The sequence below is a fragment of the Myotis davidii genome, unplaced genomic scaffold (genome assembly GCF_000327345.1).
Source record: "Myotis davidii unplaced genomic scaffold, ASM32734v1 scaffold289, whole genome shotgun sequence".
Lineage (NCBI taxonomy): Eukaryota > Metazoa > Chordata > Mammalia > Chiroptera > Vespertilionidae > Myotis > Myotis davidii.
In genome coordinates, this window is record NW_006299717.1 from 1,807,596 (window position 1) to 1,819,995 (window position 12,400).

The following is a 12,400-nucleotide window of genomic DNA, read 5'->3' on the forward strand; positions in this document are numbered from 1 at the left end:
GCGGAGAGGGCGCGTAACTTCCCAACGATTTGGGAGCAGTACTAAAATACAAGAAACTGTGAGTGTTTTCCAGTGGTTCTGTGGATATTTCTTTTAAGCAAGAAAATAATATTGATTTCATGTATTTGTCTCCAATGGATGAAAACTTTCATTGAATTTGAAAGTGTTTGATTTTCTATGTGTCTGTGCACCTGTGTACGGGCACATTCCTAACCACAGACAGAGATAGAAGCAGTTTATTATTCTCCAGCGTAAATGTTTCATGGATGTATAGTTGTACTGATGTTCAGGATTTGAGCTGAACAGTCCATGGTTTGATTTTCTAGGTAAATCAAATCTTAAGTCCTGCTTAATTCTCTGGAAAGTGCTATCTTCCTAATTTTGTCGTAATTCTTCTAAGGCTCAGTTGGAGCTAGCCCTAAGGAGCAGGTACAGGGTCAGAATTCAAGTTCAAAATCTCCTTTAGTCCAGGCCCTGGTACACTGTATGTTTATGTAATATGTCTTACTCTGTTATTTTTGGATTAGTTGTGACGGAAGCTCATTTTCTTCAACAAACTTTCTTTTCTTTTTACCCCCAGATATATTCGAATAGTTGGGACTCACAACACAGTGAACAAGATTTTTCACATTGTGGCTTTTGAATGCATGTTTACAAACCAAACCTTCACTCTCGAGAAGGGCCTGATAGGTAAGTATTACCAGCTACATTTTGTACATCTGCTTAGATATTTTATTTTCAAGTATTTCTTTTATTCCCTTGCCTCATCTATTAATCAAGCTTTGTCTAAAAAATTTGGTTGGTTTGAATGCCTTAAGGCTGAGTGACACAAGGGAGGGCTTATATTTTTAGAAAAAGTCAAAATAATACTAGTAAACTTAAAAGAATATCAATATTTTTCTAGTAGTTAAGAATTGAAAATGTTCTAGTGATTCATTCAGATTTGCAATGTGGGGAATGCTTTTGACAGCCAGGCAGAGCTTTTTATGCCGAAGGCTTTTCTGTACTTAATGTTAGTAAGATCAAGGAGGAGGTCTGTATAACAGTGATCCAGTGCTCATACTTTCCAAGGCTATGCACGTATTTTTGGCTTTGATTCGGTATGAATGTATGTTCTTTTCAGTCCGTATTTGCCTTGTTTAGCCAAGTTCACCTTAAGAAAGTGGTTTTAAATTTGTTATGGATTTGAATAAGACCAGAGTAACTGAATTGTCATTGTGAAAGGTTACCTTGTGGGAAGTACTTCCTGATTGATCTTTCCAAAAGGTATATTTTAAACTTTGGTTATTTGTTTGGTTGCTTTCTGTCGTGTGTTGTATTTGTTTTAGGTACTGTATGGTCTGGCATTGTGTACAGTCCCAGCAGGTCTTGGCATTCTAGATGTCACGAGTAGCTTTTCCTTTTTGTTCCTTTTTCCCAGGCCCACAGGTTTTTATTCAGCTCTCACCAGGATCATGGTTTGACTAATTAGATTCTTAAATCTGTGCCTTTACCGTAGCCTCATGGAACATGCATGCTGGGGGTTCAGGAGGGGGATGAGATGTCCCTGCAAAGTAGAAGTTTTTGCCTTCACAAAGGACTCCCTTCTCCCCTTCTCAAGTCCTGTCCATGCTGGGACACAGCATAGTGACAGAGATCCTAAAATCATGGCAGTGACTAGATGGGAAAGACGAGTGTAACCTGCAAATGCTTTCTAGTTCTTTGGTCATCTGTCTACATTTTCCTAACACCTGCTGTGCCCTAAATGTAATCCTTTATCATGGAAATATAGGAGAGTAGCATTAATAAAACAGTAGGAGTAGAAATTATTCCAACACATAGAGAACTTTTAGAGCTCAACTAAAATAATTTGGTTTTAAATTGTTATTGATATGATTTTTAATATAAATATAAATATTAATAATTTTTGTAACTTTTAAGAAATTTGAAAACTAACAGTGCTGAAGCCTTACCTAATGTTATCAAGGTTTTTAATGTTGTGGGCTGTGTGGAATATTGGTGATGGGGCTATAGGGAGGGTTTGGTCCTCTTCAGGTTCTTTCATAGACTTCAGACCTCGCTGTGTGTGGTTATGGCAGTCCTCCCTGGGAAGAATCTTAGAAACAAGACCACCTTCATAGTCTTAAGATGTGTAGCATTTGTCTACTCATTTCCACCCAGTGCACTGCACTTTTGAACGTGCTGCATAGAAGGTGCCACCTACTTTAAAAAGGACCCCATTTTTATTGGAAAAAGAACAGGTTTGTGGACACTGTAATTATCGAAGAAACAGGCTGATCTGGCATGAGAGGCTGTTACAGGAATTCAACTCAGGATTACTTGTAGTGAGGGATGCTGTTCTTGGTCTGTGTTTTGTCTACACTGAAGTCGTCAGCATAGTCTGAAGCCATGATAGTCTCAGGTGTGTCAGGGGTGAGAGAAGACTACAGAGATGCAAGAAGTGTTTTTGGTGTCTGGTCAAACACTTTTCGTTGACCCCTTTCTGTGGTGCTCACAAGTCTGACTGCAAAGAATACTGCAGTCATCTGCCTGTCATCCCCCTCAGCCAGATGGAGCAGTGGTGCAGGTGGGCAGGGGTGTGGTGCACATGTGGGCAGGTGGCCTGCAATGGGATCCCATCTGGGCCTCCTCCTGCTATCTTCATAGCTCACAGCTGCCCCTGTGCTGGGCAGACAGGGAGGTGTGTGAGTCCTGAGGGTGTACCTGTCTGACATGTAGCTCTGCTTAGTTGAAAGGAGTGTTTGAAATAGTAATTACCAGCCTTCCATGTGATAACTTCAGGTAAATTTTGGCAGCACACAGGTTTCATCAGCCACTCTACTGGGGGCTGGGAGAAAGGAGTGGTCCTATAAAGGGGACAAAGAACCACCTAGAGTTACTTTTAAATTATAGCTGACAACCGCTTATTCCTTCCCACATCCTGTGAAATGTGCACTCCAACCTCGAGAACCACTGATACAAACTCCAAGTTCTCATGAGGGAAAAAGAGCAAAACTAGAATAATGTCTTCATGAATAGGGTATCAAACCCTACTTTGATATTTCAAGATTCAGAACTTCTTTCTTTCACAGCTCGTGGTCATTGTTTCATAGTATAGGCTACTCTAATTAGAGTAGTACTCTCCTTATATGCCTTAAAATTACTTTAAAAATGTTTGTATTTTTTTAAATCAAACTTTAATGTTATTACTTAACATGTATGATGATTCCAGGAAAAACATAAATAAAAATAAACGACATTAGCTTCATAAGATTTTAGTCTTCTCCTACCAAAGGGCTTCTGTCCCATTTTTGTTGACATGTCATTCTGCACGCTGCCACACTTGTACAGATTGATGGGGAACTTGGGAGCTGTGTGGGCTCATGTATCCATGGGAGCTTTAACCACACTGACCAGATCTTGAGTGTCAGACCCCCTCACAGCATGCTCCCACCTCATCCTCTCCTTCATGTGGTGGCTGCTTCTGGACCATGCTGGGAGGTATTCTCACCTAGGAGTCAGCCTGTGATGATTGTCTCCTTTTCATTAGGAGTATCCTCCTATACAATAAAAGGCTAATATGCAAATTGACCGAACGGCGGAACGATGGGTCGCTATGATGCGCACTGACCACCAGGGGGCAGATGCTCAATGCAGGAGCAGGCCCCTGGTGGTCAGTGTGCTCCCACAGGGGGAGCGCTGCCCAGCTCCAAGCCAGGCTCATGGCTGGCGAGTGCAGCAGCAGTGGCAGGAGCCTCTCCCGCCTCCAAGGCAGCACTAAGGACCCTTCAGGGGATGTCCGCCTGCTGGCTTAGGCCTGCTCCCCGTGGGGTCCTGGACTGCAAGAGGGTGCAGGCTGGGCTGAGGGGACCCTCCCAGCGCACGAATGTCGTGCACCAGGCCTCTAATCTGTATATATATATATAAAAGCCTAAGCAACCGGCCAACCGTTTGACAGTCTGACCAGTAGCTATGACATGCACTGACCACCAGGGGGCAGACATGCACCCAGAACCAGAGAGAAGGGAGCTCGATTCTGGGGTGCATCGCCCAAGAACTGCCCTCTCGCAATCCGGGACCCCTCGGGGGATGTCGGAGAGCCGGTTTCGGCCCAATCCCTGCAGGCCAGGCCGAGAGACCTAAACAGTGCACTGTAATGGGCTTCTAGTAGTATATAGGAGCGTGAACCTGTCTTACTAGTGAGGCATGGAAGAACTATTAGAATAGATATGACTGCTATTTCATAAGCATTCAGCCTCCCAAAGAATGTATCTGTTTTGCCTTGGCACTACACTTTCTGTGCCAAGTCCTTCCACTTTTTCATAATCATTGCCAAAATTTCTTTGCATTTAATCTCATATTTAAATTCACTTCTTGAATACCCTATTAGTTATTCAGGTAGACCAGTACTCACCACCCAGCTTAAAGAACTATCAACTCACAGACAACTTAGTTTATCTATACACTGCCTACTTCCTCCCCATCAGATAATTTTTAAGGCAATCCCCAGACATTTTTTCATCTTATCCATAAATATTTCAAAATGTGTCTCTAAAAGTAAGGACTCCTTTTTGTAGCCATAATTATAATCTAATACAATAAAAGGCTAATATGCAAGTTGTCCCCTCAACCGGGACTTTAACCAGGGGCCGGGGCCAGCTGGCTAACCACCCTCGGCCCTTCCCCCATCTGGCCCCACCCCAATTGGTCCCCCACCCGATGGGGGTAGGGCTGGCCAGCCAACCTCCTGCATCTCATCCCCTGGCCAGCGGGGCCCCACCCTTGCACTAATTCATGCACTGGGCCTCTAGTATTATACATCCCAAAATTGGACATTAATTCTTTATGAGTATTTAATATTCAGTGTTCAAATGTCCCTAGTTAGGTGAAAGTCTGGAGTGAATCTATGTGTTTTTACAGGTTGTTTAAATCAGAATTCAGATGAAATCCATACTCAATAAATAGCTGATACAAGTCTCTCTCTCGCTCTCTCTCTCTCTCCCTGTTTATTTGTTGAAGAAACTAGGTTTTTATCTTGTAGAGTTTCTAACAGCCTGCATTTTGGTGGTTAAATCCCCATGGTAGTATTCAACATGTTCCTCTCTTGTGTTTCTTGTAACTTGGTAGAGGCTTAATCTGATCCAAGTTTTATTTTTATTTTGTATTTTTATAAGAATATCCTATAGGTGGTAGTATATGTGTCTATCAAGAAACACAGAAAATCATTGGTTGTTTCTTTTGGATATTCATTCACAACTATTTAAAACTGCAAAATAGTTACAGCTAATTCTGTCATTCCTTCATTTAGTAGCTAGGAAGAGAGAAATGTTCTTAATACTCTTTTGATAATTCTGAGATGCAATTTGCCCAGGAAGAAAAGGATAACTATTACATGCTTCCTTTTTATTTACCAGTTCTCAAAGTGAAGAGGTGGTTACCTAGCATCCTCCAAAGTTGATCAATGAGGTTTTTTGTGAGGTTTTCCTTTTGGAAGGGGAGTGCATATTATTTTGAGTTTATGGGATTAAACAAATTGAATATTTTTTTATCACTTGTACTCATTATTGATATTCAAATTGTCTTAATCTTTTAGCCTCTTCAGATTGGCTCTTCAGTCTTTCTGACACAACCTCAGTAGTCCTTAATAGTTCCTTGATTTCTGGCAGGCAAGAATGTACCAGGTTCACCTTATATGTCTCCTGCCCCTGATCTGGAATCAGCCTTTTCTGTAAGAAGCCTTGGTTCCTTTAAGTAGGAAATGACATTTAGAAACCTTAGTCAAAGTACTTGCAGTTGGGTTGGTCTTTATTTCTAGGCCTTTTCCATGGACAGAACTCAGAAATATGTGCATATATATTTAGTTAACATGTAAAATATATCATGAGTGCATGCTAACACTTCTAATTAAACTTCAGTACACATAGTTACTGTTTCACCTTTGACCTTTCATATCCTTGTTTTCATACTGAAAATCTTGGTTATCAGTGATACAGCATAATAATTCATTTGCTTTGTCCCCAGTACATACCAACTAGTCTCAGAATTACAGTACTGATACTACCATGGACCATACGATTACTGAAATTAGTTTAAAATGTTTGCAGTTACAAGTACTTTTTGGGCTTTTAGGGTATATCTAACTAGAGATGTATAGTAAAATTACTGTGTTTTAAAGTCACTTAAAATAATTCTCTGTGTGATCGATTGTGACACTATTTCAGTATACAGTTTGATTCATTTGTTTCATTTCACTTATTTAGTGATTGCTTTCAAAATGCTTTTTGTCTTATAACTATGTGAAATACTAGAGGCCCAGTGCACAAAATTTGTGTATGGGTAGGGTCCCTAGGCCTGGCCAGCGATCAGGGCCAATCGGGGCCTCCTGCCACTGGCCAGGACCTTCCTTCATTCTGCACCACCCCCTGGTGGTCAGCACATGTCATAGCAAGCAATTGAACTCCAGGTCTCCCAGTTGAACTCCCGAGGGGACACTTTGCATATTAGCCTTTTCTATATAGAGATAAACATGTTCTCTAAATCATATTTATAAAAAGCTATATTTAGAGAAATTAAGCTTATATTCCCGTCTCCTCTACTCCTGTAGGTAATCTCTTTTTCCCTTTAGTTTTTTGGGTTGTCCTGTTTTTAAAAATGGGAAATAATATAGTTTATATTTTTTATCCTCCCAACATTGGTAGCATACTATATGCTATAGATACTTTCTTCACCTTGCTTTTTTGTACTTAACACTTACCCTAGCACTAGTTATATAGGAAGATATTATTGATTCCTTTTTATAGCTGCATGGTATTCATTAGTGTATATACACTGTAGTTTATTCAACCAGTTATATATTGATGAACCATTTGGGTTGTTTTCAGTCTTCTGTTACTAGAAATTGTGCTGTTGCCTTGTGCATAAGTCTTTTCCTATTTTTGCTAATATATTTTTGTGATCCTGAGAAGAAGATTACATGATGAAAGGTTAAATGCATGGATAATTTTGCTAGATATTTCCAAATTTACCTCCATAAGGATTGTACCATTTTAAAATTCTCACTGGCAATGTATGTGGCACCTATTGTCAAACCTCGGATTTTTTGCCAGTTTGATAGGTGAAAAATTGTATCTCCATGAAGTTTTTAACTGCATTTCTCTTATGAGAGAAATTGAGCATCTTTTCATATGTTTAAGGGCCATTTGCATTTCTTTTTTCCTTTTAAATAGCTCTTCTTATGAGTCTTGTAGATGAATAGAGAATATACAGTTAGTAAGACTTGGGGGAGCAGTAAGCACTTCACACTGATATTAGACTGTGCTATTTAGCATTATATGGAGCTTGTTTCCCTTCTTAGGTGTCCTAGTTCTTCTAGAAAACATAAGCTCTCATAAGTCCCTCTCCATCCTTGTCCTTGGCTCTACCTCTGCTTAAGAGATAGCAACTATACAGCATGGACCTCTAGGCTCAAAATTCAGGGCTGTTTAACCCTTTCATCGAACAAGAAGCAGCTTCCACTACCAGAGTTAGACCATTAGGTGTTAGCTCTGTGTCTGCTGGCATGCATCCATGAAGACCATTGGCTTTTATGTTCTAGGTTCTTGTTAGTAATTGAGTAGGGCAACAAAATAGGCAGCCTAAGCACAGGAACTCTGTGTTGCTGAAGCCCTGGGAACAGTCACTGCTGCCACCATGGAACTGTGCTGTCTCAACAGGAACCGGAGCACATATTCATCAGCCACACTGTGCTACCTACTGTGTACCAGAGCAGACAGAAATGTTTTCTTTCCTCCTCCCATCTCCCAGTCTCACACCAGTTTCTTCCATTGGCAGAACTTCACTAAAAACCAAGCTGGCAAGCTTGGGAACTTGTTTTCAGAGCTTTAGCCTCTAAGAGCAAGGGAGGGAATGGAGCTAGAAGCTGATAGACAGAGAACTAGTTGTGAAAGGGCTCCAGACATCAGGAAACAGGCCTTCTGATTCAAAGGAGCTGGAGAAGCACGGTGGCCAGGCATGGAAATACGTGGAGCTGAGAACAGCCGGCACAGGCACAAGCTGAGTGCAGAGAAAGGCTAAATATTTAGTTGTCTTATATTTAATAAATACCCAACTTCGTGAAGAATGGTATTTTGAGCTGGGCCTTGAAGAATTAAGTAAACAATCCAGAGCATTACACAGTGCTAATTTACATAGCAACAAAATGGCACCAGTGGGTCCCCTGGGAAAAGCTGGAGGCAGAAAACAAATAGGTGTTCTGTAGTTGCTACTGTCATCTAAAAGTATTTTAAAATTGTAACGGTGTGTTTAGAATTCTGTAAAGTTCCTGGGAAAGTAAACAGAGTTGGAAATCTATGCTGTGAAGGGCTTTCGAAATCTGTTGAATTGGGGATATCACTTTTGTGCTTTGCAGCTGTGTTTAAAACTGTGTCGTCTGGAGCAGAAACAAGAGATTTGGGCCTGTGGGAGTTCACCAGAGGTTGAAGGGGTAGAATGTGGCCAAGAAAAGTGCTTGCTGGAGTAGCAGAGCGGCCCTGAAGACCTCCATGCAGACAGTTTCTTAAAATGGCACTATTGAGGCTGGACTGGTCCAGACCAGGAGGCTGGACTTTCCAGTCTGTTTCTCTAACCAGATATCAAGGCTGGTTCTAATTGTCAGTGAAGCTTAACTTCTTTATCTACTGTAAATTACTTGGCATTAAGCAGACATTTATAAAGAGGCTGCCAAGTGTATTTTAGGTACTGGGGATAGAAAAATACACAGGTCGTTTCTGCCTTGAAGAATCGTATGAGCTAATGGGAGAGAAAGACATTTAAACAGAAGGTGACAACATAGCAAAATAAATCATCTACTGGGAGATTTCAGCACGGAGAAACCATAAGAACACTGGAACAGGGGCACCTAAGCTGAGTTGGGGGTGTTATCATGATAGGGTTATGAGTGGGCCAGTCCATAAACAGGAAGAAAGTGAGGGTCAGGGGAGAATCATACAAAATGGTCAGCATGTGCAAAGACATACTTATCTCTGACTCACTCCGAAGCCAGTGCCCCTTCCAGTGGACCATCTTGCATCTGGTGGCGGGTTGAAGTAGGAATTACAGTTATTCGTAGTCTCTCACTCTTCCTCTGGAGAAAATTAAGCATTATTCTCTCACAAGATCTTAAGAGTGTTACAAAACTGTAGGTAAAGTAAGTACCCCACAATAATGCGTACAGAATATATTTGTTTGCCTGCTACTCTGAGGAACTCATGATCTCAAATGAAAATGAGCTGCAGTTCCTACGTTGGGGAGAGGTGGCGGATGATTAGACAGTGATTTCCCATAATCATTTAGGATTCTTGGTTTAATGTAGTCCTTTGTGTGTATTTAAGTTTCAGTATCCTTCATACCTGTTTTTTTTTTGTTTTGTTTTGTTTTTTATTTGTTTGAGAATAAAGACTCCCTGAAAGGCTTTATTGCTCTTATTTTTACAGAATTTACATATTTTACAGGCTTAAATGTTTTGGACCCTACTTACATTTCCCCTTGTCTAGCAGGGATATAGCAGGGTGCATGTGTCCAGGTAAATGTAAATGTACACAATTTTTTTCAGTTACAGTTGCCATTCATTGTTATTTTATACTAGAGGCCCGATGCATGAAATTCATGCAAGAGTACTCCTTCCTTCCCCTAGCTGCCGGCACCGGCTTCCCTCTGGGACCTGGGACCCAGGTCTACCAATTTGTACTTCTGAATCCCTTCACCTTTTTCACCCAACCCCTCTCCCATCTGGCAGTCATCATTTGTTTTCTGTAGCTGAATCTGTTTCTGTTTTATTAGTTTATTTTGTTTATAGATTCCACATATAAGTGAAATTATATGGTATTTGTCTTTGTCTGACATATTTCACTAAGTATAACACATTCTACGTCCACCCAGTGTTGTTGAAAATGGTAAGATTTCATTCTTTTTTGTGGCCAAGTAATATTCCACTGCATATATATATACCACATCTTCCTTATTCACTAGTTTATTGATGAGCACTTAGGTTACTTCCATATCTTGACTATTGAAAATAACATAAGGGTGCAAATATCTTTTTGAATTCGTGTCTTGGATTTCTTGGGATTAACAACCAGAAGTGGAAATAACACAGTTGTTTTTATATTTTTATTATTATTTTTAAATACTTGTATTGATTTCAGAGAGGAAAGGAGAGGGAGCGAGGTATAAACATCAGCGATGAGAAAGAAGCATTGATTGGCTGCCTCCTGCACACCCCACATCAGGGGATCGAGCCACAATCCAGGCATATGCCCTGACCGGGAATCAAACTGTGACCTCCTGGTTCATAGGTCGACACTCAACCACTGAGCAACACCAGCCGGGCAACAAAGTTGTATTTAAATGTGGTATTTTGGAGTATATATCCAACATTATGCAACAATATCACTTTCTTACCAATTATGCTTCTTCAAATTCACATTCTGCATAACCAGATTATTAATGGACTGGGTATTTCTCTGGCACTGACTATGAAAAATGATCTAATGGCCACGGAAGTGTAAAATCTAACTTTGTGGGCCTAGTCCCTAATTCACTACTTCAATCCTCCATCCCAAAACCTGGTAGGTAATTTTTTAATTTAAATTTTTATGTATTACAAATATATATTATTATTTCCCCCTTTTTTATTAAAATATATGGCATAGCCCTAGCCAGTTTGGCTCACTGGATAGAGCGTCAGCCCAGAGATTGAAGGGTCCCAGATTCAATTCCTGTCAAGAGCATGTACCTCAGTTGCAGGCTTGATCCCCTGCCCTGGTCTGGGTGTGTGGGAGAGGCAACCATGCGATGTGTCTCTCTCACATCGATGTTTCTCTCTCTGTGTCTTTGCCCCTCCCTTCCATTTTCTCTAAAAATCAGTGGAAAAATATCCTCAGGTGAGGATTGACAACAACAAAAATATATATAGCATATATTCACATATATCTTTTTCAGTCAACAGTGTTTTTACTGATGTATACGGAGCGTTCTCATGCCTTTTTACATTTTTTAAAAAATATATATTTTATTGATTTTTTTACAGAGAGGAAGGGAAAGGGATAGAAAGTTAGAAACATTGATGAGAGAGAAACATCGATCAGCTGCCTCCTGCACACCCCCTATTGGGGATGTGCCCACAACCATGGTACATGCCCTTGACAGGAATCGAACCTGGGACCCTTCAGTCTGAAGGCCGACGCTCTATCCACTGAGCCAAACCAGTTAGAGCATGCCTTTTTACATTTGTGCAGTAGTCCATCGACTGGCGGTGCTATAGTTTACTTAACCAGCCCCCTTTGACTGGCATGTAGGTGTTTCCAGTCTTCTACAATAACAATTCTGTGATGACCCTTTTGTAAAGAGTGAGGTTTAACCAGAGACGGTTCCAATAAAGCCTAAAACAAACAAACAAAAATACCCATTGTAAGTCCCAGGAACAGCTATATAATTTACAAAGCACAGTGCAGAATGAAAATGTGGGACCTTCTTGTTCAAGAGCAGTGGAACAGTGCAGTTAAAAGTAAAGCTCTGAGAAAACCAAGATGGCGGCATAGGTAAACACCGGAAATTGCTGCCTCCGACAACAACTTCAAAAATACAATGAAAAGACAAAACAGACATCATCCAGAACTGCAGGAAGGCTGGCTGAGTGGAAATTCCACAACTAGAAGGAAAGAGAAAAGCACACTGTGACCCAGAGGAGCTGCGGTACGTAGCTGTGGTACGTAGTAAAGTGCAGAGGTACGGAGGCTCAAGCGCGTGCGCAGAAAGGGGCGGGCACCAGAGGACACGGCTGTCCTTTTGAATCGGGAGGGAGTCACAAGCTCCCTACTGCTCTGAACTCCAGTTCTGGGAGGTCTCTGGGGACCCAGGACTCATACGGGGAGAAACTGGACTGTCTGGCAGCAGGCAGAACTCAGAACTAGAGGGTGGCTTTCCCTCAGAGGTGCTTGTAGCAATTACCAGGACACTGAGACTCGAGGCCCCTTAGGGCAGGGCTGAGGAGCAGCCATAGCTGCTTGCTCCACCCTGTTGCTTCCGAGACCCCGCCCCATCCAGGCTGCGGCAGAGGCTTTTGTATATGAATGCCATGGCCCTTTGCAATCTGAGAAGTACCTAACAAACTGCAGCTGGACCAGACACACCCAGAACTTCCAAGAGAAGACCCAAGGCCCCACAGCAGCTTGCATTGTTTCACAGCTGGGCCTCATCTGGGCACCTCCAAACCCCCTGAAAAAGGAAGGGGAGTCTGCAGATCTCTTCGTAGCTCCTGCTGGGTAGCCTTAGGTAGAGGCTAAATTAGCACCTCCTTAGATCCAAGAGCCAGTGTACCCAATGGGTAAGAGCAGAACCATCCAGATTACAACTCCTCAGATCCATAAGGGACACACTCAGGGAG

General features: G+C 41.5%; 1 protein-coding gene across 2 annotated transcripts in view; it reads left to right on the forward strand.

The window, feature by feature from the left end:
* BTBD9 (BTB (POZ) domain containing 9) overlaps positions 1-12,400 on the forward strand; it is a 444,722-nt gene that overhangs the window by 291,590 nt on the left and 140,732 nt on the right. For both annotated transcript variants that reach the window (XM_006775885.2, XM_006775884.2), the window contains exon 8: positions 581-690. In XM_006775885.2, coding sequence (XP_006775948.1) covers positions 581-690 — 110 coding nt within the window. The remainder of the gene's footprint in view (positions 1-580; positions 691-12,400) is intronic.